This window comes from Anabrus simplex, chromosome 8 (genome assembly GCF_040414725.1).
Source record: "Anabrus simplex isolate iqAnaSimp1 chromosome 8, ASM4041472v1, whole genome shotgun sequence".
Taxonomy (NCBI): Eukaryota; Metazoa; Arthropoda; class Insecta; order Orthoptera; family Tettigoniidae; genus Anabrus; species Anabrus simplex.
In genome coordinates, this window is record NC_090272.1 from 116,047,032 (window position 1) to 116,073,849 (window position 26,818).

At 40.0% G+C, this 26,818-nt stretch overlaps 1 protein-coding gene across 1 annotated transcript in view; it reads left to right on the forward strand.

The window, feature by feature from the left end:
• The window catches only part of LOC136879328 (tachykinin-like peptides receptor 86C), a 1,256,628-nt gene that overhangs the window by 649,751 nt on the left and 580,059 nt on the right, over positions 1-26,818 (forward strand). Inside the window, exon 4 of the mRNA XM_068229069.1 lies at positions 15,991-16,092. Within this exon, the coding sequence (XP_068085170.1) occupies positions 15,991-16,092 (102 nt within the window). The remainder of the gene's footprint in view (positions 1-15,990; positions 16,093-26,818) is intronic.

Below are 26,818 nucleotides of genomic sequence, written 5' to 3' on the forward strand. Positions count from 1 at the left end.
GAAACGCTGAGGTGCCGGAATTTTGCTCCTCAGGAGTTCTTTTACGTGCCAATAAATCTACCGACACGAGGGTGACGAATTTGAGCACCTTCAAATACCACCGGACTGAGTCAGGATCGAACCTACCAAGCTGGGGTCAAAAAGCCAGTGCACAACCGTCTGAGCCACTCAGCCCGGCACATGAAAAGTAGGCAAGTCTGGAATACCATAATTGATCTTACAATATCTTAAAAAATATCAAGAATTTGTGCTCATGAGTCATAAAAAATATTATTACTAAGTATTTTTAATAATATCCACAGCATGTTTCCAGTCATGGGACCGGAGGAATAGAATAAATGAAGCTCCGTCTAGTGACGAGGATCTGTGCCACCTGCCGAAGCCTGTTGTACTCCTCTGCGGCAATGATTAATGACTGAAAAATGATATGTAACGATATTGGAGTGTGTTGCTGGAATGTAAGATGACAGGGAAAATCGGAGTACCCGGAGAAAAACCTGTCTAGCACAAATCTCACATGAAGTGACCGGGATTAGAACCACGGAACCCAGCGGTGAGAGGCCAACGCCTGCCATCTGAACCATGGGGGCTACACGTATTCTTATTTTTTTAATTTTGTGTGTGTATTGCTAGCCTGATATAGCCATTGTAAGGCAGACCCTCCGAGAAAGGTGGGTGGTTTTTGCCTTGTATGTGAAAGTGCTTGTTATTGTGGTGATGGTTAGTGTTGTGTGCGATGCTGTGAATTGCATGGGTGCTGAGGACATCAAAAACACCCGGGCCCCTAGCCAAAGAAATAAACCATTTAGGATCAAATTCCTCGACTCAGGCAGGAGTCGAATCTCAGCAAAGAAGACGGACAAATTAGTGTTCTCGTCTCGAATTGGTAAAGCTCTTTTCAGTCATAATCCCAGTGGGGGTGAATTGCATGTGACACGTACCAGCCCTACTTCTAACCTTAAATTTCTGCAGTATCGGGAATCGAACCTATGCTTATAGCGAGGCAGATAATAGCGCTGACCGTCAGCCTACGAGTGTGAATATTATTCTTATTTTTATACCGTAAATTTCCATGATTCACTCTGCCAGATGGCGACGTAAAAGGAGTCTCTTTGGAAAATCAATAGCTTGCTTTTAATTAATTTTGTCGGGTAAACACCAAATGTGTCAGTAGACATCTTTTACATGAAGACAGCGAACGACACGGAGTGTCACATGGAATTTTTTCGCCCGTCAAATGTCCGACTGTCTCTGCCACGTTTCAACCCGTGATCTTGGGTCCGATGGCCGGCACTCTTCCTCTGATACAGAGAGGGGGTTATAATTATTATTACTGTATTATTATTATTATTATTATTATTATTATTATTATTATTATTATTATTATTATTATTATTATTCACATGCAGTGAATAACATTTAATTTGCATGTCTCTTTGCGTTATAAAGAAACAGCGGGGGGAGGTTCCCATACGTTGTTTCCAGTGTAAAGTGCTGAGCTGTGACGATAACGGCAGGCTCACTTGCCTACTGTCATTCACAATCGAGTAGGGAAGTTTTCATTATAGTGGGATGCCCCCATTACCTACTGCGTGGTCACAATCGATTTTGGGAGTTTTCGTTATAATGACAGGCGCCTATTCCTACTTCCAGAGAGTTTACAGTTGAGAAGTCGTTATTCATAATAACAGGCACCTTCCCATCTGCCAGTCAAATTTGAATTGTGCTGTTATCATTATAATGGCAGGACCCTTTTCTTAATGACAGACACACCGAGTCGGTGAGTTTCCATTATAATAGCAAGGCCACTATGAATAATGCCAATCACATTTTAGATGGGTAAATTTGTTTATAATGGACAGCACACTTGCCTACTCACAAACACAATCGGTTAGAGGAGCTCTGAACAAAATTGAATGCTCCCTTGACTTCTTCCATTCAAATCGAGAAGGTAATCACTAATTACCATAGTAGTCCCTCCTTACTCATTCTAGTTACAAAGGAGTGGGAGATGGATCCCATTCCTACTGCCAGCCAAAGTCGATGTGGAGAGTAATGATTGCAATAGCAGACACCCTCCTTCTGAGAGTCACTATCGATGTAAATTATTAATTATAATGGCAAACACACCCTTACTACTTCGCTACAAATCGACTTCAATGAATATATATAGATCGATATACGACGTATATGCATGTTTACAATATTACAAACCTCCATTTACAGATTAATTGCTGTTAAACGGTACATCATATCGACAAACGGATTGTACCGTAAGGTGCCTTATTTAGGGGTCTAAATGGTTAGTCTTAAGATATTTTCTCCTGTCTCGTCCATTTATGGGTAAAATTCAGTTAGAAACTTTGAATAGGTCGAAATTTGGGTAAGGTTTTCTCACAGCGCATAACTTTTGGGTAGTAATGTGACAGCTACAAACAGAAAATTTGGTTCACGTATGGATACTGGGTGGGTCAATGTTCCTGGAGAATTAGATGATTCTATCTTTCATATAAGTGTTTCAAACTACGAATTATACGTGTACAAAGAGCAAAATGTAGGTATAATCGAGAAATAGGGACAAATCTAACTTATAAGGAATAGAGATGTGAAGAAACGTCATAGGACCAAATTTTTGGATCACTCAAAATCGAACGGAGATTGTGCCATCATTTTTGTGATACGACTTACCGTTCAACCGCGAAATACCTCGATACAAAGGTTTGCACCGATATTAAACTTCCATCAAATTTCCGATATTTTTCGTGGACGAAAGGTAAAAAATTTAAAGATCTTGGAAGCTTTCCGTCGATACAGGCTAAAATGTATAATTTTGCCTAATTTCAATTTTCTGGCTCATCTGGCAGATAGTATCGTAATCTAGATTCAGAGCGCGGGAGGAGGTAAATTTTGGACTTTCAGGAAACTATAGCTAAAAAAATATGCAGATGGTCATTATGACCTCTTAAACGGATAGCTGTAGGAACATTTCGCCAAAATAGTCAATGTACAGACACATGGTCGTTACTATTTTATTTATATAGATGACAGATAAACCTGGGCACGTTTTTAAGTGTAGACCTTCATTTCGAGATTTACTGCTCATAAACGGTACATTATATCAACAAACGGATTGCAACATCACTCTATATTTCCTATAAGTGCATCAAACCATGTAATATAGTGTAAAAAGCACAAAATTTAGGAACAATCGAGAAATATAGCCAAATGAAACGTGTAAGGGAGAGAGAGAGAGAGAGAGAGAGAGAGACGACAACAAGTCACAGGACCAAAGTTGTAGTTCATTCCAAATTGAACGGAAATTGTTCCATCCGTTTTGTGACAGGACTTACCGTTTAGCCGCGAAATACCTCGAAAAGAAGGTTGCACCGTCATTAAAATTGCCTCCATATTTGGATCTGCTTTGGGGATAAAAATAAAAAAATTTAAAGATCTTTGAAGTTTCCCGTCAGTTACAGGCTAAAACGTACAATTTTGTCTAATTTAAGTTTTCTGGCTCGTCTGGCAGATAGTGCCGTAATATTGATTTCGGTCGGGGGCGGGGGTAAAAATTAGGATATTCAGTAAACTATAGCTAAAAATATGCAGATGGTCATTATTACCCTTTAAACGGATAGCTGTACGAAAATGTCGCCAAAATAGTCAATGCACAGTAACACGGTTGTTACAGTTTTATTTATACAGATAGATAAGGAACCTGCTCCACGTTCAACAACTTTTGGGCTATGTCCGCTGGACTTAGCCTCCAAAACCGACCATTCATGATATCTCGCTTATTAATCCGCCTGTCGAAAGAATTCGCATGAGAAAAAAGAAGTTTTAAAAATGGTTTTATATCAAGTTTGATCGATTTCCTGTCAGGTTAGTTTGTATAGGTATATATTGTGGGAGAGTAAAATCACTGTTTCGGTTCTTTATAGAAAAATCCTGTCCATTTCTGGAATTTGAACGGGTAGGTACCTTAATACCTACCTTTGGTCAGATGGATGCTAAATATAAAATTTAGTTGAAATATCTTCAGTAGTTTTCAAGTTATAAGAAATAGGCTTTACACGCACCAGATCCAGTTGGACTCGTACCGAAAAACGGTCCGTTAATGATATCTCTTATTAATTCTCGTATCGAAATGATGCACATGAGAAAAAAGGCTTAGAAATTTATTTTCAGTAAGGCAGGTAGAGTTCCATTAAGTTTGGCTCTGTATATTTTGTGGGAGTACAGAATCGCGGTTTCGGTTTCGTATGAATCCCCAGTCAGTTCAGGGATTTAGAAATCTACCCATGGACAGGCGGACTCTAAGTATGAAGTTTGTTAGAAATATATCCAGTAGTTTTCAGGTTATGGACAAACAAACAAACAGAGAAAGGGACACCAAAGCTTAAAAATATGCATATGGTCTTTAGTACACCTGAAATGGATAACTGTACGGAAATTTCGCAAAATAGTCAATGTACAGACACACGGTCGTTACGATTTTATATCGATTATTATTATTATTATTATTATTATTATTATTATTATTATTATTATTATTATTATTATTATTATTATTTTGTTTATGGACCCTGTTGCTTTTATGATTCGCCTTCCTGGTCTTCCATATGTTTTTCATTGTTCTCCGTCCGCTCTCTTTCTCTCTTCAGTCCACTTGGTTCCTGGTCTCCTTGGAACTTCATTCTCTGGCTGTAACACCCATTTCTTTATATATTTACGAAACCGATTTCGGTCTAATATTCCTGATATATCTATCTGGGCTTCCTCCATGTCCTTTTTGACTTCTTGGTTGCATGGTAGACTGTTACATTTTCTGCTGTATGCCGTGATCTTGTGTGTAAAGCTTGTTGTTAGGAGTCTTTGACGTGTCCATAAAATTTCAATCTTCAATTCCTAATAATCTGCTGCCAGGTTGGACAGTTTCTCTGTTGCTTTACGGGAGTTCAGTCTGTATCCGTCTTAAGTTCTTTCCGGACCAAGAATTTTTCTCATGATCTTTTGTTCTTCTTTCATAACGTTCTCTAGAACCCATTTTCTATTGAATACCAGCATTCCGCTCGCATATACAACTTCAGGTTTGATCAAAGTATTGTAGTGTCTGATCTTGTTGTTTGTGGACATGCAGTTCTTGTTGTAAATGTCGCGTGATCTCCAGTGTGCTCTCTCGAATTTCTGTAGGCGAACTATGTGTACTTTCGTTTCTAACCCTGTTGGTTCTATAATTTCACCAACGTATTTGAATCGTGTAACCCGTTTTATCTGCCCATATTTTGTGTTTAGTTTCTGAATGTTGAATCTAGTACAAATTAAATTTGCAGCCCAAATTTCAGCACATTCCTTGAGAACTTCTATTATTATTATTATTATTATTATTATTATTATTATTATTATTATTATTATTATTATTATTATTATTATTATTATTATTATTATTATTAAAATACATTGCCGTTGTGAGATATCCCGGTGGCAAACCCTGCTTACAATATTACAGAAACGAAATTAGTTTTAACTAAGCATTGCACAGCAAAACGAAATAACAAGGAGAAAATAACAACGTGAAAACAAAATATTACAATAAACTACAAGAAAACGAAATAAGTGAACTGAAAAACAACCATGAAAAATTCAAAATCATACATTAGACCTAATAATTAATTACGAATAGTAAAAGATAGGAAAGCAATGGCAAACCACTTCAGTCGTCATCTTGCCTTGTACGCTTCATTTTGGTTCTCCCATTCGTTTTTTTTTTTTTCTATAACTGAATAGGCATTGGTGGTGCTATTTGAGGATCCAACCAGCCACGGGCGGTTGACCAGACAGACAGACAGACAGACAGACAGATAGTGTTACGTTCTACAGACAGTTGCATGGATATTCACACAGAATTTGGGGAATATGAATTAAAGCATTCCATTAAAAATAACATAACGTAATTGTGTTTACACAGTAATCAACACAAGGTTACTTATTTATTTAGCGTATGGCATACAAATACGTTATTACAAATGAACCAAAATATTCATTTTGGTACGTATTTGTCGTGTAGCCAGGAGATCTGGAAAGATTGTCTGGCAGCCAGTTGTGTTGCTTTCTTAACACCACCCGGGGGACACGTGTAGGGCACTTTAAGTTAAAACCTACGGACGTGAAGCAACGTCGACCCCGCCCTAAAGATGGCTAAGTAAGGGCAGAAGGTGTAAATAAACAGTTTAAACTCTGTAATTTTTCATTGTAAATAGTGTAGCGTCATAATTAAAATTCAATTGCATAGAAATTCACACATCACCTAATATTATATTAACTTAACACTATGATTTACATTATATTGAACAATGCAGTGTTATTGTACTTAAAACACCATAACATTGACATTTAATCGACTAATATTTGCTTACTTGCCGAGCTGAGGCGCTCAGACAGTAGAGTACTGACCTCCTGAGCAGGTTCGCTCCTGATTGGTTTGGTGGTATTTGAAGTTGCTCAGATAGGGCCTCCAGTCGGTAGATTTATAGGCACGTAAGAAAAACTGTGGGGGAACAAAACTCCTGGCACCTTGATCACGGGTTTGTGAAGCAGAAAATGTATTTGCTACGCTTAACCAGAGGCGCTATGGGCACACAGTAGTGTAAGCGGGCGGGCAGGCTGGCGATTAACGTATGCTATTCAGCCACAGAGTCGTTGTGCTTACGTCACAGGCCTGAAAGTTGGGCGGAGTTTTCCCAGTAAGTTTCGATCACTGCAGCGATACCTGTGTTGGAAATGGAGGCAGAAGATAATGAAAGGAGGAGGGCAGAAATCCACGTCACAATAAAGAGTTAGACCAACAAACGCAAATCGACGGCCTAGATTGAATACCTCGCATCTCACAACGTTCTTCCTATCCATTATTTCCCTTAATACTGGTCACGCCTTCCAGCCACATTTGGGTATACAGTCCATCAGAACAATGTTTGTTGGGTTTATGTTCCTATGCTTACGAGCAAAGGAAAATAAACCTTATAAAAATTATACTCTAGGAGTTAGTAAATACGTCACGCAAACGTACCTTCCTATAGTACGGTGCGGTAAGGTTCATTTTCCTTCACACACCGGCATAGGAAAAAAGAACACAACGAACATTGTTCTGATGGACTGCGTTTCTATGTGTGGCTGGGAGGCGTAATCAGTCTTAAGGGAAATAATGGATAGGAAGAACTTTGGGAGATACCATCGAAATATTATTTTGCTGTATGAAATAATTTAATATTTTCACTATTACATTTTATGAGGTTCTTTAGACACACTTCTACTTTAATACGTTGTTAAGGCGGATATTCTGTGGCTTGTGGTTGTTTGGGTTTAAATTATCTGATAAACTCACTCACAATCAAATCATTGCTTACCGGAAGTAACATCAGTTAAATTATCTTTTAAACTTTCTTTTTACAATTTGCATTACGCCGCACCGACACATATAGGTCTTACGGCGACGATGGGACAGGGGCGGGGTATGAGTGGGAAGGAAGCAGCCGTGGCCTTAATTAAGATACAGCCCCAGCATTTGCCTGGTGTGAAAATGGGAAACTACGGAAAACCGTCTTCAGGGCTGCCGACAGTGGGGTTCGAACCCACTATCTTTCGAATACTGAATACTGGCCGCAGATTATTTATTTGTAGGCGTACTGTATATCTATTTGATAGATGAATTTATATTGTTATTGTTGTACTTTAATATTGGATAATAAATATCTATGTCCTCACTCGTAATGATACTCCCTCACCATTTACAGGCCAGCTATTATTATCGACGCCTAAGTTTTAAATTACAGAAATCCATTGAACCGGGACAGTTATATAACGCTAAACCACTGTGCAAAATCAGGCAGTAAACATGTTGAATTACGTAAATATATTAAGTTTTGCTGAATGAATAGCAGGGATTTCCCCCTTTTTTTTTTCTAAGGAAGTACTGTCATTCTCATCCAAGACATTGTAAATCGTAGCTTGTACGCTTAAACCCTGAATATTTGTAAAATGTAACAGAAGAATTATAACGTATACATTTTCTTTGAATGTATAAGAAAATAAAACTGACTGTCCACATCGAGCGCACTATAAATCAAACTGGAATATGTTGAAAAGGTCGGTTTTCTTGCGATTATAGAGTCTTTTTAAAAATTTGTTTTTGACACTGTTTACCAATCGGTACTTCGCTGAGTAGTGGAGGAGAGTTTCGTAGTCACAATCGAACTACACTGCTTCACTTCTCTGCCAAGTGTGTTCACTCTCTCGCTTCACTGTGACGTAGCTTGCTACGTAAACTGCCCATATTTACGTCAGGCCAGCCCAGCCACACTGAGCGAGCCTCAACGGGCGCTCAACTGAGCACCTCTGCTCTAAACGTTCTATTTGGGAAAGTGCCGCGCGCTGTCTTGTGAAGCACATTCCAAATATTCAAATGCCATTTTATCGGAATTTGATTGGCGTTACTCTTTCAAATTTCAACCGGTGAAGGTTTTCGTCCTACTCTGTACATATACAGTGTTATTCAGCTATGTGGTTCCCCTCAAATTACTCGTGAACCGTTCAAGATATCGGCATTCAGTTTTCACTTTCATTAATTGTACCAAGGGGCTCACAGTCGGACTTACAGTACTTTTTATGGCATCAATATATTCTGACGTAATTGTACTTGGGTTTTTTAAATGAAATTACACTGTTTTCTACACATAGCATTAAACCCACGAACATAAATTCAGCACCGTGATTATTTTGAATGTCGGGCAAGTACTTCTCGAGAAAATTCAATGTACTGAAATGTGTTTCAACCCTCTTTTTTGGGGGGGGGGGACAAAGACGAAGAATACAACCACGGTATCCACTGCCTGTCGTAAGAGGCGACTAAAAGGGGTGACCAAGGGATGATGACATTAGAACCGCGAGACTACGTGTGATTAGTACCATTACGTGAGGAACACCATGGGTCGACGTTCCTTGTGATTAGTACCAACATGTGAGAAACACCATGGATCTACGTTACCTAGGAACACCGAGTCTGGGCATTGCCTATGGTTAGTACCATCGTGTGTACCCCAACGAGGCGGGCGGGTGGGCACTCTGCTGCGTGGACTAATGTTCATGCGAGAAAATGTGCTGTACGCTGCGCTGGGATGAGTCGATTTCCTGTGTTCAGAATGGATCTACGATACCTATGAGTACCAACATTATATGAAGAACACCACGAGTCTGCGTTGCCTCTGATTTGTACTACTATGTGAGGAACACCACGGGTTTGGCTGTTGCCCGTGATTAGTACCACTATAGGTATGTGAGGTGCACCATGTGTCTGTGTTGCATGAGAGTAGTACCATTATGTGGGGGTCTGTGTTGCCTGTGGGTGGTACCATAATGTGTGATACGCCGTGGGTTTACATTGCCTATGATTAGCACCAGTAGGTGAGCGGCACCAAGAGTATACGTTGCCTGTGATTAGTTCCACTATGTGAGCAACACCATGGAAATACCGGCGCCCGCGTTTAGTCCCCCTATGTAAGGAGCACCATGGGTCTGCGTTACTTGCGAGTGGTGCCCCTGTGAGGAACACCTTGGATCTGTGTTGCCTGCGAGTGGTACCATTATGTGTGACATACCGTGGGACTGCATTACATATGATTAGTACCACCATGAGAGGAATAACGTGATTCGACGTTACCTTTTATTTGTGCCATTATAGGAAGAACACCACGGTTCTGCTTTACCAGTGATTAAACTATTATGAGGAGCCGGTGATCTGGATTTGTTATAACAAGCCTCGTCTCATCAAAGAAGGCATTGTGAACTGCATCCACTGATTGTTTTGGATTCATGGTCTTTTTTCATCATCATCCGTTCTATATTTTTGTCAGTGGATCCACTTTGAAGTTTCAGTTATCGTTTCATTTCGTCCCACCTCGTACAATTAGGGGTCGATGACCTGTCTGTTAGGCCCCTTTAAACAAGAAACATCATCAATAGCATTCAGTGTAGTTCATTTGCATGCTGGGGACTGCCCTATTCGATTAGCGCTACGTATGAAACATGAGCCAGCTGTTGACCTACAGAGTTACATCATCACCTTCTTCTGACAGATACTGTAGGTGTTCTTTCTAATCTGCTCATAAATACACTCTGATGAAATATGATTTAACACCTTTAATATCGTGGTAGATAACAGGTATAGCAGGCTGAGTGGCTCAGACGGTTGAGGTGCTGGCATTCTGACCCCAACTTGGCAGGTTCGATCCTGGCTCAGTTCGGTGGTATTTTAAGTGCTAAAATACATCAGCTTGTGTCAGTACATTTACTGGCACGTAAAATAACTCCTGCGAGACAAAATTCCGGCACATCGGCATCTCCGAAAACCGTAAATGGGACGTAAATGAAGTAACATTATTATTACTGTTATTATTAATAGTTAACAGATATAATAAAAGTAGATATGCGGTGGGTTTCCTTTCCTCTCTGACATTCCTCATTCAACGATTGTTCTTTTCTGATTCCGACAGTATAAGGTTCGTGACGCCTAGGGAGTATTTCATTTGCACGGCCTTCATGACCGTTCTCTTTCTTTTTGTTCATTCTTCGAATTATCGAACCACTTATTTTCATTTCACCTTCTGATTAGTGTTGAGAAAGGTTAATTGCCTCAGGTGTACTGGTTGCACTTCTTCAAATAATACCCAGTTTCACTATCTTCATTTCTTTAGAACATTCGAATTAGGTCTCCATTTCTTTTTATTTATTAATATTTATCCTTCTTTCGTCCACTGTATCGTCATAGGCGGTCAAAACGAACAGGTGCGAAACAGATACGATTGTCGGCCAACAACGACGTAAACCTTAATTAAGACCACAGTTGCTTCCCCCCGAATCAGAGTCCTGTCCCATCTTATACAGTAGTCGCCGTAAGACCTGACTAAGTCGGCTCAATGTAAAAACCAATAGCAAAAGTATCTATTACGTTGGTTGGATAGGCTTCATTTTTAGGGATTATAAATGTCCGAGGTTAAAGTGACTGGTATATTTTCCATTGTGGTATATATTAGCATACTGGTAATGAATGGTATGAGAGAAGATTAACTTCGCAAATATTTGCTACAGTAGCCTAGGATTTACTGAAAGTGTTCGCTATAGAAATGGCGAGTGAGCTACGCTGCTGTGCAAAACATAAGCAAAATGATAATGAAAATGAACATGGAAATGAGTGAAAGTGCGGTAAAATGTTGCCAGAGGTCTCCCACTCGTGCATAGAAACCTGGCGTGATGTCAGCGTGGCTATAGAGCCAAATGAGTCTAGATCCTCAAAACTAGACAACTGAAGGAACGGGATAAGATAGTGTGAGTCAATCAGCGAGCTGTTACGGTGCACTGTTGTGGTGTTATTCATTATGACGTGGTCCGGAGACAATATTTGGATGACTTCACAAGGAGAAGAATCATCGAGAAACTGAAAGTACGAAGTGTGACGAGTGTAGCCCAGAAGTTTGGTATTGCTCACAGGAACATTGTCGAACATGGTAATTTTGGTGGTCCAAGTGTTATGGTGTGGGGAGGCATAATGTTTCATGGACGTACTGGCCTCCAAATATTTTAACCGGGTACACCCATCGGTCAACATTATTGTGATAGTATACTCCTTCCCCACGCGCGCCTTTTCAGAGGTGCATTCGGCCCTGATTTACCTTTTAATGATGGCAATGCACGACCGTATCGAACAGCGCAGGTGGAAGAGCTCTTGGAACGAGAGTATATTCGGCGAATGGACTGGCCAGCCAGTTCCCCCGACTTCAATCCCATCGAGAACCCGTGGAGCAGTCTTGTGGCCAGTATGGGAACACCTTGCAGAGCGTTCATTGCTGTCCGTGGTGATCGCACATCCTTTTAAGAACCGTGTCCCTTCCTTTGTAATGTCCAAGGTGAGTCACATTAATTTAAGTGTAATTGATTGTCTCTGTATTAAAGTGTCATTTCTTTTTGTCTCATCGCATATTCTTTTCAGTTGCCTACCGTACCATACTGTAGCAGTTCTTCCTATGTTCTATCGAGCTATGTTACTTAGAAGTGACTACATACAAAAGTTACTTTCGTCCTTAAGTTTTGAACAGCAGTGTAGTTTCCTGTTGCTTTCTTCACAGAACCAGGGGTTGGTATTCCATATCAGTCTGCCAAGCCCATTGAAACTCACACCCGTATTGACTCCATGAACAACGTTTTCATACCATCCGTCACAGGGACTGGCTACATACGGATGGTATTACTAACTAGCGCCATACCTCAGTCACTTTTATAAGCCAAGGAAGAGACTGAAACAGTCAAGTCAGTGAATATCAGTAAATATAAAGTTCATTGTCAAAACTGTATCTCATCGAAGTATGGTTAAGTGATCAAACAAACAGAGCATAAATATACTGCACCTTTCGTTTATTAAAGTTCCCGCGGTGACTTCCTCTATTACGCCGCGTTGGAGCATTAACTGAATATACACCTGTTTAAATATTGCTCCGGCTACAAAATTCAATGCATCGGATCGTAAATCATACCTAGACTCTGAACTGAGATATAATTTATGAACACGAGCTACTATAACATGGTGCATATTCGTTTCTCAGGGTAAACTCGCTTTATTATATTCCCATTTGTTTTAGATAAATCGTAGATTCCGTTGAAGAGTATCCGTCCGTTCAAATAGTCATTCCGTATCATACGTGAAAGAAATTATCTGATCATCACCTAGTATTTAGCATAAATTAACTCAATAGATTCGTATATTACCATACTACTATATACTACAAGTTACTTAAGGAATAGAAACGCAAAATCAAAACTATATCTAGTTTATTAGCATGCTAATGTATAATAAAATTGAATAATATGCATCCATCGGCAATAAAGGAAGGAAAGTTGTATGAAATTACAAATATGATTCTCAAATGCTTGACTTCCGAGATAAACATATTTGAAAAACTTTAAGTTACCATCTTATTTGCTTACATTTTCGTTAAATATCAAAATATACCATATCCTCCATGTTTAAATTGATACAAGGGGAAAAATAGGGACCCTAACTTTATTAAACCAAGGAGGAGTGGAATATCTTCCTTTTTATATTGTTTGGGATTTTCTTTGGGGCATCATCTAGGTCTTTCCTTTCGGTCTGTTTGACAAAATTTACTTGGATACATGTTTGGATTCTTGTTTGGATTCTTGTTTGTGACTCACCACGTTACGAGATAAGCATTACCATGTTTAAACTCTGGGTTCAAAACACCCATGCAGTTACTAATATTCCTATCATAACCCAAAATTAATAAATTAAAACAGTACATCACCATATGTACAAAATAAACCAAATAATTTCAGTACAGAGTGCCATAGATTTGATAGTACGTCAGCGTAACCTGCGAAAATCGTGCCATTCATTCTTAATCATGTGCCAATATATTTAAATATACTCAAATATCTCTTCGCTGTGCCAATGCTTAGTCAAAGTACACCGTACTTCATATTAGCGTTAACGCGCTGACCTTCTAATATGTAAATGTGCGAGACTCCATTCTATTCCTGAATATATATATTACGTAATGTATAACAAACACGTAATCTCTCAATATCTTCCGCTGAAAATTACAACGAGACACATTATGCTTGACTCGAGACATGCATTTAACTCAGCATGGCCTAAATCCTTCACTTGCAGCGCTAATCCAAATATAAACATAATATGTAACACAGGAATTCGCAATTCAATCATCTATCCCATTCTTAAACAACCAACAGAAACATATCTCTTCACTCTAATTACAACTTGCCACATTAACATTCCATTTCCTTCATATATATACCTCCATATTTAAAAATATCATCATTCAATTCCACTAAAATAACCTCTGTGTTACGGTAGCAATACTTAATAACCTGATTATTCTCTCATACACTGCAACTTCGTAATATTTCAAACACTTCCTTACAATGCTATTATCGTACTGGCCATGATTGGTACACATATTGACCTGAAGTTTTAGGTTACGTCTTATATCTCGCCTACATTTTCTACAATCACAACTGGTTAAACGTTTCACGGTCAACACGTATTGATTGGCACAAAACATGCACAAATGCTCAATCAAATCTAGTTTCCATTAACCTTAAAATTATCACTTTAGCACCATAGTTATATAGCATAAATTGGCACATTTCATCGGATAATAATTGGCATTTATATTCATATATCCTTTCATTGGCACTTCATCTCTTACATCTAGCACTCCTGTACACATATAAATATTTTTCATCAATTGATTTGAAATTCATTACGATGCAACTCATAATACTTATCTCGTAACGGGATTTTGCTGCTGGATCTCTCCTGGACTACGGCATCTTGGAGTAGGCAGCCCCTGCGAACCAAAGATTACGTCATATGCGGCTCCGGCTCGGGATCTTGGCTTGAGCTATTCAGTCTTGAGCGACCAATTCCTTCTGTTTAAGCTGAGTCCATCTTGTCACCAGTTCTCACGCAATCATGAAAGAACAAATACATAGTAGAGTTCATAGTGTACTGGTGAATAGTAGGCTATTCAATACGTAATATTTGTTTTCGGAAATTCGTATTGGACGAGAATATTCTTTTCCTTAAATTTATAGATTTCTCTAATTCGGCCTACTTCTTGCTATTTCTTTCGCTTAAACAGATATTGTCTCCCCCCTGGAAACAATAAATTATGATTTCCTCAGCAAGGATTTGCCGTTATAATACTACTTTCGGCAATGTATAACTCGGCTGAAGTTTCCTTTCGTTTCTGAGTTTAGATGTTACAGTAACGAATATTTCCTTCAAATCTACGCCTTTCCTGCCGATATTCTTGTAGATGTAGTCTTCACTGCTGTTTGTATATGAATACTTTAGTATTTAACGTTCTGTTGATCCTTTTATATCATTCCGTAAGTCGTGCTGCTTCTCTTCAACTCGTAACTCTTTCTTCACAAGGTAGTCAAGAATCGGTTTCATTCAAATTTTTTAGTCCATAATTATTTAATTCTTGAGATTCTTTTTCCTTGCGGCTGGCCGATACCGATTTATTAGATCTCTACTATGTATACTTGCGCATTACCTGAAGCCATTGAGCGCCATATTTGTCCACTGTTTCCATGACATTTACGGCCGCTAATGTAACGTAATGGTACAATACATTTACGAAAGTAACTCACACTATTATCTTCATGGTGATAAATTTATATAGAAATGAGTGATGTACTTTAAGTTTCACTTATTTTGTTTGGATTGCACAACTGTGTGCATAAATTTATAATGAACTCAACGTCTTTGTGTACCACCGTGTAAACATTTCTGTGCCTAAGAACTAAATCAACGAAAGTAACATTTTATGAAACTTAGAGCCATACAAACGTAATTCCACTGCCATATTACTTTTGTGGCAATTAACCATTTTAAGTGTAAATTATATTAATGAATATGTTCAGAGATCAAAACTACACAAAATATATCAACAACAATGACGAACATTTGTTGCTTAAGTCACAGTGCAGCAAAATTGCTGTACAACTGAAGTTCTTCGCCTCTTCTGTAAAATGACTAATATGTGACCTGTACCTTTAGTTGCGTCCAGGTAATGTTTAAGTGTCCACAACTCTTACCATATTACATAGAAAAACAGCTATAGCTTGGAACTCTCACCAGAAAGTTTCTGTCAGCGAAGGTTCAGTACTGAATGAACTGTGTGGACGAATTCTCGTGACTGTGCTGCGGGTCAGTATTTCTGCCCTTAATATGGTTATACAACAGTATTTCTAGGCGCATCTACCATACATTTTGTGTGTTTTCTATCATTGCTAGGGTATTTTGGATTGCATCTGAGGTTTGAATGTGTTTATTTTGCTATTATTTCTTCATTTTATCCCAAGTATTGTTAATAACTTAAATGGTTCACTTTTCAGCGACTGGTACTTCGGCAAGCCGTACTGTAGTGTGAGCAACTTCATTGCCAACGTTTCAGTTGCGGCAAGCGTCTTCACTCTGACAGGAATCTCCATAGATCGGTAAGTGACTTATAGATTTTTTAAGAATCATGACATTATCTCTAGCAAGGTGATTGACAAATGAGAGTGAATGTTAACTTTCTCTTAATTCTTTACTTCTCAAGTACACTTATGAAAATGGAAATTGCAACACCATGAAGGCATTGGTCGTTTGTGTTGATTTTCAAGATATGGAACGATGCCATGTAGGTATGTAAACGATCAAAGTTTCAGACCCATTGGATTGTTGCTACAGGTCTCCCCACGTGATTGGTCGTGCAGGAATCAACTCCAGTATACGGACTCTGGTGTAGCGTAGTTGACTTGCAGTCTGTGCAGTGAAGTGTTCCCCGTCAAACATGCCTCGACGACAGAGAAGAGCCCGCTATCAATAACTGTCGCCGTTGGAGAGGGCTCGGATAATTGGGCTGTGTGAGGCTGGATTATCGCTAAGGACTGTCGCTGCACGCGTTGGCCGACAGGCATCTACGGTACAACGTGTATGGCAGTAGTGGTCAAATGAAGGTACCCACACGCGTAGACCTGGCACAGGCTCAGCGCGACAGACAACTGTGAGAGAGGATCACCGCATCATTCGGATGTCCCGGATGGAACCCCATGAAACAGCAGCGCAAATTCGAGCAGCTGTGGCACCCCACGTTACACAACAAACAGTTGGTAATCGCCTGCCTGCAGCTGGCTTACGAGCCCGTGTCCCTGCAGCAGGTGTTCCATGGACCCCACAACAGCGACGTGTAAGGCTGGCCTGATGTCGAGAAAGATCGACGTGGGTCGACGAATGGCATAGGGTCGTCTTTAGTGATGAATCGTGCTTGTGTCTTGCCCGCAATGATCGCCGGAATCGTGTGCGCCGACGTACCGGGCAGAGGGGCCGCCCAGATCTTATTGTCGAGAGGCACACACGGCCAACACCAAGCATTATGGTCAGGGAATCTATTGTCTTTAATGTGAAATCAGAATTAGTGTTTGTTGAGGGCACTATGACTGCTCGACAGTACATTGATAGGGTACTCATCCAGTGGCTGTCCCTATGATGGGATGTTTCAGCAGGACAATGCCCGTGTTCAAACTGCACGCATCTCCAGAGAAGCTCTCCACGACATCACAATCTTAGAATGGCCCGCCAGATCCCCGGACCTCAGTCCTATTGGGCATGTGTGGGACATGATGGGTCGACAACTGGCCAACCCTCCTCAGCCACCCACAACTCTGGAAAATTTGACCCTTGCAGTGCAGCAAGCATGGGCCACAATTCCTCAGGAAGTGATCCAGGGCCTTATTGACTCCATGCCGAGACGAATTCAGCAACGTATTGCAGGTCGTGGTGGGCACATCCTGTATTGATTGTTATCCAAACTTGCGGTCAGAGGGATCTGAAAGTGTAATCATCGAATCACTACCAAACACTCGCACTGCATGTTGAGTTGCAACAATATAGCACCACTCCTTCTGGATGTTGCAATTTCCATTTTCTTCAGTGTATTAGCGTCACAATAATACTTATTCACTTCATTGCATTTTCCTATTATGAGCTGTCTATTTAAATCAATAATTAGATGAATATTTACTGGGCTGTCCTGTTACATTTGATTGAATAATTACAGTGAGTTGCTAGGTTGTAAACTAGTGTGAACGTGGTCAGTAAATTGATTGTGTTTGATTTAAATATCACAACGTGAATTCCAATTTATTGTACGAAATGAGGGAGATGGGTAAACATCATATTACTAATTTCCATGAAAAAAAATTTGTTCCGAAAGGAAAATTTCTATCCCTACAGTTACAATAAATTGAGCTCTAAAACTTCGAATGACAACTTCAAAATGTTCTTCAAGATGTCAATACTTTTTTTTTCGTTCCTGGTTGGTGCGATTCCGAAGAAAAGCGATACACAACTTAATTACGAAGAAACGGACACCAATTTTCTAGAAAGTTGAAAATAAATATAAAATGCCTAATTTCTGTTTTACTTGATCAATCTTGAGTGAAGATTCTCTTAACTTTTTAATACTAATACACGAGGATGTGCCTTCTCATTTCGATCAGAAGTCTCCAAATAATTGAGCGCTCAGGGCCACATATCAAACTATGAGTTTCGGCGGGTGTCGTATCGAGATTTTTATGAGAAATGAAAGATTATATTGAAATTAATGAAGCGTATTTTGCAAAGTTTCCAGTACATAGTTTAAAACCATAGTACGTTTTAGTAACAGGTATATGAAACTTGCTTTTTTAAGTCCAGAATTTTGTCAAAGTCTGACTCTAATTTAATCTGTTAAATAAATAATATATATATCAGATGTTAGTCACATGTCATAATACATGGTTGGTTTGCTTCGGCATGTGATCATCCATTTGTTTCTCTTTCATTTTTGTTACTGCCCCTTCTATCTAAAGGTTAATAAGATATGGTGACAGAGGGCAACTTCGTTTACACCTCTCCTTACTTTTAATTCCCTTCTGGTTCCATTAATTTATATTTATGCGGTCTGAGTTTTATAGGACTTAAAAATAATGTTATTCTGAATATAATGCGTAACAAAACATTAATTTCTTTAGCATTGGATGTAGCCTCAAGATTGATCTGTTGTTAACAGTGCATGAAATTATGTAACGTTCATTGAGAAATATAATACGGATTTGATAACACGCCAGTAAGCAAAAATCTTAATTCGGCTCTTTATGTTAATAGTTATCGTTTGGTGTAAGAATTTTTTTTTCAATTTGCTTTACGTCGCACCGACCTAAATTGGTCTTATGGTGACTATGGGATAGGAAATGGCTAGGAGTGGGTAGGAAGCAACCGTGGCTTTAAGTATGGTGCTGCCCCATCATTTTCCTGGTGAGAAATTGGCAACCACGGAAAACCATCTTCAGGGCTCGAACCCACTATCTCCCGAATGCAAGCTCACAGTTGCACGCCCCTAACCGCACGACCAACTACATAGCTCGGTGGGGGAAGAGACAATGCCAGTGGTGTGAGATATATACCAGGAGCATGAAATGCAATAATCTCAAGGAGGGAAAAGCAAAACATTGAAATGTGAATGAATGACATGTTAGGAAAATAATAACAAAATAAAACATTATTAATAACTGGGCTCGCTAGACCTCCTGGGAGACAAAAATCCACGACAAATTCGAACCACCGTCGTTCTTTGCTAAAGATTTCCCCGGCAAAGTGTTCCTTTGCTTAATTATTAACTTATTTATCTATACACATCTTTATGTGTACATTTATTTATTTATTTATTTATTTATTTATTTATTTATTTATTTATTTATTTATTTATTTATTTATTTATTTATTTATTTATTTATTAGATCAACATTCTTGCGAGGTTATGACATTCAGTATTGTGTAAATATATTTTCTGTCATTTTAAAGAAAACATTTATTGCAGCAAAATAGCCATACATTAGTGAAGGGTGTTATAACAATTTAACACTTGCACCATTGGACGCATAGTCTCTGATTGATCTAGTCCTCCTGTTGCAGAGTTTTAAGTGATATCGTTCACATAACTGTCCACATAATGTACACTTGCATGAGTTTGACGGTTCGTGGTATGTTGTGTTTTCGCAGATGACATGGTGGAATCCATGTACTGCAAGTCTTGTAAACACGTGCCTCGTCTCAAAATTTGCTGCTGTCCATGTACGGTCGACCATGGCCCCAGTTCCATAGAATTCCGTGGGTACTTCTTCTCTTTTCCTTATTAGTGTCCTTAGTAGGTTCTCCGATGCCGTTGTGTTAGGTAGGGGTACATTGTCCTTAAGTCCTCTATGAGGAAAGTTTCCCGCGCGAGAAGGTAGACTAATCTGGATCTTGGTGTTTTTGCCACTCCGATTGCTCTTGTGATGTATGTTGCTTTAACTCTTTCCAGTGTTGCTAAGTTCTTTTCATTCAGGTGTGTCCATATAATATCAATCCCATACGTAAGTATTGGAACGATTTTCGATTTGAAGAGCGCCATTGCTGTGTCAAGACTTAGTGTTCTGATGAAGCTTATTTCGTTTGGTAGTTTTAACCTGAGTTCACCTCTGTGGTGTAGTTATTAGTGTGATTAGCTGCCACACCTGGAGGCCCGGTTTCGATTCCTGACTCTGCCACGAAATTTAAAAAGTGGTACGAGGACTAGAACAGGGTCCACTCAGCCTCAGGAGGTCAACTTAGTAGAGGGTGTGTGTGTGTGTGTTCGATTCCCTCCTCAGCCATCCACGAAGTTGTTTTCCGTATTTCCCACTTCTCAAGACAAATGCCGTGATGGTAACTAACTTACGGCCACGATTACTTCCTTCCCTCTACCTCGTCTATCCCATCCAAACTTCCTATCCCTCAACAGGGCCCCTGTTCAGCATAGCAGGTGAGGCCACCTGGGCGAGTTACTGATCCTCCTTCCTAGTTGTATCCCCGACCCAAATTATCACGCTCCAGGACACTGCCCTTGAGGCGTTAGAGGTGGGATCCCTCGCTAAGACCGAGGGATAGACCAACCCTGGAAGGTAAACAGAGTAAGTAAGTAAGTAGCCTAATTAAGTAAGTAAGAAAGAAAGAATGGAAGAAACTTTTAACCTTAATGGTATTCTGTAATATTTAACGGAGGTGAAAACATACGTTTTATAAATAAGGCCTCTCAATCTCATGGTATCCTATCATTAATGCGCCCTGTCAGGCGAGTATACAGGGATGTTAGCAAATGTCATGCTGTGCTAGAAAGCGTATATCCTGGGCGGTGACTATGTAACTTGCGCTGAGAAATGTAATGTCGATACGTTAACTCGGCAGCAAAAGAAATATCAACAGTTCGACTGTCTATGTTAAAAACTGTCGTCCGGTCTGCAAATATTATCAATAAATTATTAAATTAAATACATTTATTTCACTGAATCCTATATTGGAAATCGTATGTACACTTCCCTGAAGCGTACTACTGAGTATAACATTTCCTTTGGTATTCAACTCCGTTATTCACAACAAAATGGAATAAAAATGTAAATAAAGTGTTTTTATGAAATTTCCGTCCATTGAGATTATATTTTTGATTTTAATATCGTAGGTCCAGTTCTGGTCAAAATTTTAAGATCACTTTCAGATACCATAAGAGTTTTTCTTCTTATATTTTTTTTTTTTTTACAATTTGCTCACGGCGCACTGGCGACGATGGAATAGAAAAAGTCTAGGAGTTGGAAGAAAGTAACCGTAGTCTCGATTAAGGTACAACACCAGCATTTTCTTGGTGTAAAAATGAGGAAACCACGTAAAATCACCTTACTTCATTAAAGTTCGGCCAGAACGTGATAATTTTCAGTGTATATTCGTGTATAGAGCACACATTTCTTTGTTAGTGGTTTAACATATTTTGCAAGAAAGAAGTTCGTTCTCGGTTGAATCTATCTTTACACCTCTCTCTGCTTTCAGACTGATTTTACTGCACGGGAGTGAATGCTGGGTTGACACAGCTTGTCTTATTCATAAGTTGGAAGTAACAGGCATGAAAGTAGCGAGAATGATTGAAGGTACAAACAGGTGACAACCATGACCGTAGGGTACATGGAATGAGGTGATCAAGGCCAAGTCAAAACGTATAAACCGGCTTTGGTTGTGGGGCCATGTCGGATGAATGGGAGGGGGGGGGGCGTAGGATATGAAGGAGAATGGTGAACGCGACCATGAAGGGTAGGAGGAGTAGAGGAAAACCAAGGTGATAACTTTGTTTCAATGATTCAATTAAAACAAGTGTGGAACTAAACGAGATTTAATAGGAAATACACATTTTTTGGAGATGCACAGTTACAGAGATGTGAAAATTATTAGACTCAACACTAATATTTGATTATTTCAGTTGTTGAATTAATTATTAATTCCTTCGCTTTAAAATGACTGCAAACCCTTTTGTGCTGCAGTGAAGGTCATTCAGGTGTCACTTGTTATCTGTTTAAAGTAAATTATACAACACAAGTTATATTTTCTTCAGTGATAATGACATAGCCAATGCATACTTATGTATCAATATTAAATTCGGATGATGAGGATTATTCACTCCTCATTTGAGTGTACTTAGTTACAATGCGATCACTTGAAGTGGTTCTGTGATATTTTGCTATCCTTGAGCGCTGATATAATTCACTGTACATAGTGCAATTTACTATCCAAACGCTTTGAAAGTGATGTAGTGTTGTTAAATGACCAAACGTAATATAATATCAATGTAATATTAAAAAATGGAATAATTACTTTATAAATTTTAATCATATGGATTAATATTAGACTTTAGAACGGAAGATCCATGGTATATATTAGAAGGACAAGAGAAGGCGAAATCTAGCACTAAATAAATTTTATTTTTGATCTTCTATGAGTCTAATAATTTTCACACCTCTGTAATTCGCAGAGGCTTTCAGACCGTCACTGGAAGGCTTAACAGTCTATACTGAAGATGTATGTATTTGAACTAAGTGATTGCATCATACGCACTCTGTACAAAATCCCCCGGAACTATGAAAAACCGACGTCCAGTCAAATTTAAGAGAGGAAACGAATTTTGAAATACATCATACTCCACCGATGGTGAAGGCTGTAGGAATAGTTAAAGATGCAATTAGCGAACAAGTTTCTGTGCGGTTTGGGTCACATAATTACCAGCTTGCATTCTGGTAATGCCAGGTTCGAACCCCACTGATGGGATCCCTAAAGGTGGTTTTCGGTGGTTTCCCATTTTCACACCAGGCAAATGCTGGAGCTGTACCTTATTCAAGGCCACTAATGCTCCCTTCTCACTCCTAGCCACTTCCTGCCCCATAGTCGCCGGAAGACCTATCTGTGTTGGTGCGCCGTAAATCGGACTGTAAAAAAAAATTAAAAAGCGATAATGCATTACTATGTCAAGAAACCTTGAGATGCTAAAAGAAGGATGAACAAGGGATGAACGACTGATTACACCTTACAGTTGATGGATATGCGGAAAAGCCACCAGAACCGGCGTGAAATGTAAGGAATTTCAAAGGGAGATTTAGGCAAAGATGAGAACCAGCAAATAGAAATAGCTTTTTCTAGAATATTGTGAGATTAAAGAATAGACAGTAAACGTGACTCATTCTACATACACAAAAACATAGATAAAACCACAACTTAGTTAATGCGATCACTTATTTACTGGGGGTTGACACTGCAAGTTCTGGCAATGGTTTGATCTTGACATAGGGTTGTACCTTCCGGTAGATTGTTAGGTGCACAGAATTAACTTCACATGACTGTTCCTATACACTTATCAAGATCGTTACCCACGATTTACTAACATTTACCTGTTGTGTCACCTGAGAATTTCTTTACATTAGATCACACAAATAATTTGCACTTAAGAAAACTGACGGCCTCTCCGACGTCAATCATTGTCATGAACAGGCTACCATCTATAAGGTAAGTTAGAACTAAACATAGGATGGAATCGAGACTAGCTTTAGCAGTATTTTCAGTGACCTCAAGGCTAACACGTTCATTGATTTGTTTCAGACTCATCCTTGGCTTTGACAATATGAAAATGATTAAGGTATGAGCGATGGTAGTATTGGCATTCCTTATGATGGCCTGTTGTGAATGGTATAACAGTACGTTACAGTTCAGAGAGGAAAGCAATGGGAAACTACATCACTCATCATTTCTTTAGTACACCTCTTCAGTAACGCTTAGGCTGCTTATGATAGATGATTGTGGAACTGTTGGAGATCCAACCACCTTCGGGTTGAGGACTCTATATGATATTTATTGTTCTCAGGGACCCATTTGTTAAATTCGTACTGGGTTCGAAATATTAAGACTGTTATACTGCAACTGATACAAGAAATAAAGACTACTCAATGAAGGTATTAAAAAAATATACAGCTTCCACCTTCTTATGAAGTCATTAAATTAACGATCATGTGAACTTAAAAGACAAAAATGGTCTTTCAGTGATGTAGGCTAATTACTGAAAAGATAAACACTTACTTTAACATAGTTTCACTTATCGTTTGCCATGCAGAATGCCATCCAGGTATTTCGAAGTTACTCCAGCCTTACACTGAACCCGTATTCCCTCCACTAAGAGATACAACTGTTCACGTACTCTTACTTCTACGCCACATTATCTTGGCTGGGAGAGACGTTTATTGCAAAACCGCAACTCAGCTGCTTCTCATACACGCTCACTGGTAGACTTATTACCTGGAAGTTCTGCAGATATTTAGTTCATAATCCCCACACTGCCCTTTGCACTGTTAAATAGATATTCCAGCTTCCCTTGCAGATGAATCCAAAACTAATTTGACCTCAAATTTGACCATGCCTTAAATATCTCCTCTACGACGGTAGGGTAAATTATAATGCGTCTAAATGCTTTAATTAAAATAATAATGTCCACATCACATTATTATTAGTGCATGATGATCGCACCGTAAGAAAGGAAGTTATTTATTATTTCTTGCGTTATTAATATGTATGCGAGGAGAAATACTTCCCTACCTTGACGTCATATTTGACCAATTGAGGAGTGCCTGACCGAAAGGTGCTATTTCCATTCCAGTTTTCGTTTTTTGTATTTCGTTCACTTTCATTGAAGTAATTGGATACTATCGAATGCCATGAACAATGCAGACCAAAAAGATGGCATTTTTAAAAGTAGTACCATACCCGATCATGGGCATGTTCCATGCGCCTTATATTATACGTTTTAACGGCGTAATCATTCACTCTCTTTAGCCCGACATTACTCGCTAGGTCTTTACGTGCGCCGTTACTCGCTAGCGAGCGCAGCGCTCACCTTTATGTTTAAAGGCCATACTATGTGCATATAAAGAAGGAGGTATTTTTAATATGTCAATTTGATATAGCTATTTACACTGACTGACAGAGCAAATGCAACACCAAAAAGGAGTGGTCAGAACTTTATGCCAATTGCAGGGTAGACTGACGTCACTGAGGTATGCTCATGATGCAAAATGCGCCGCTGTGCTGCGCACGTAGCGAACGATAAATGGGACACGGCGTTGGCGAATGGCCCACTTCGTACCGTGATTTCTCAGCCGACAGTCATTGTAGAACGTGTTGTCGTGTGCCACAGGACACGTGTATAGCTAAGAATGCCAGGCCGCCGTCAACGGAGGCATTTCCAGCAGACAGACGACTTTACGAGGGGTATGGTGATCGGGCTGAGAAGGGCAGGTTGGTCGCTTCGTCAAATCGCAGCCGATACCCATAGGGATGTGTCCACGATGCAGCGCCTGTGGCGAAGATGGTTGGCGCAGGGACATGTGGCACGTGCGAGGGGTCCAGGCGCAGCCCGAGTGACGTCAGCACGCGAGGATCGGCGCATCCGCCGCCAAGCGGTGGCAGCCCCGCACGCCACGTCAACCGCCATTCTTCAGCATGTGCAAGACACCCTGGCTGTTCCAATATCGACCAGAACAATTTCCTGTCGATTGGTTGAAGGAGGCCTGCACTCCCGGCGTCCGCTCAGAAGACTACCATTGACTCCACAGCATAGACGTGCACGCCTGGCATGGTGCCGGGCTAGAGCGACTTGGATGAGGGAATGGCGGAACGTCGTGTTCTCCGATGAGTCACGCTTCTGTTCTGTCAGTGATAGTCACCGCAGACGAGTGTGGCGTCGGCGTGGAGAAAGGTCAAATCCGGCAGTAACTGTGGAGCGCCCTACCGCTAGACAACGCGGCATCATGGTTTGGGGCGCTATTGCGTATGATTCCACGTCACCTCTAGTGCGTATTCAAGGCACGTTAAATGCCCACCGCTACGTGCAGCATATGCTGCGGCCGGTGGCACTCCCGTACCTTCAGGGGCTGCCCAATGCTCTGTTTCAGCAGGATAATGCCCGCCCACACACTGCTCGCATCTCCCAACAGACTCTACGATGTGTACAGATGCTTCCGTGGCCAGCGTACTCTCCGGATCTCTCACCAATCGAACACGTGTGGGATCTCATTGGACGCCGTTTGCAAACTCTGCCCTAGCCTCGTACGGACGACCAACTGTGGCAAATGGTTGACAGAGAATGGAGAACCATCCCTCAGGACACCATCCGCACTCTTATTGACTCTGTACCTCGACGTGTTTCTGCGTGCATCGCCGCTCGCGGTGGTCCTACATCCTACTGAGTCGATGCCGTGCGCATTGTGTAACCTGCATATCGGTTTGAAATAAACATCAATTATTCTTCCGTGCCGACTCTGTTTTTTCCCCAACTTTCATCCCTTTCGAACCACTCCTCCTTGGTGTTGCATTGTCACAGTCAGTGCATTTACGAAGACGTGCAAGTGGAGTGGCCGCGCGTGTTAACGCGCTACGGCTATGGAACTAAGCTCTGCATTCGGGAGATGCGTGGGTTCGAACCCCACCGTTGGCTGTGCTGAGAATGGTTTTCTATGGTTTCCTCTTACACTTCCAGGCAAATTCCGAGTCAGTTCCTATTCATAAAACACAGCTAACAAATTCCTTCCACCTCCTTACCCAATTTGATTCACCATGATTCATTTCATCATTATGAGATCCTCAACTGACTATGGCAACAGGAAGGACATCCGGCCGTAAAACATGCAATATAAATTCATCTCACCTCATTCCGTATTCCGTATCAAGAAACGGAACGTAGGGGAAGACAAATAACTTATTTAGGAACGTGAATGCTTACATTTAAACTAATAGTTGTTTATTTAGGAACACGAATATTTAAAT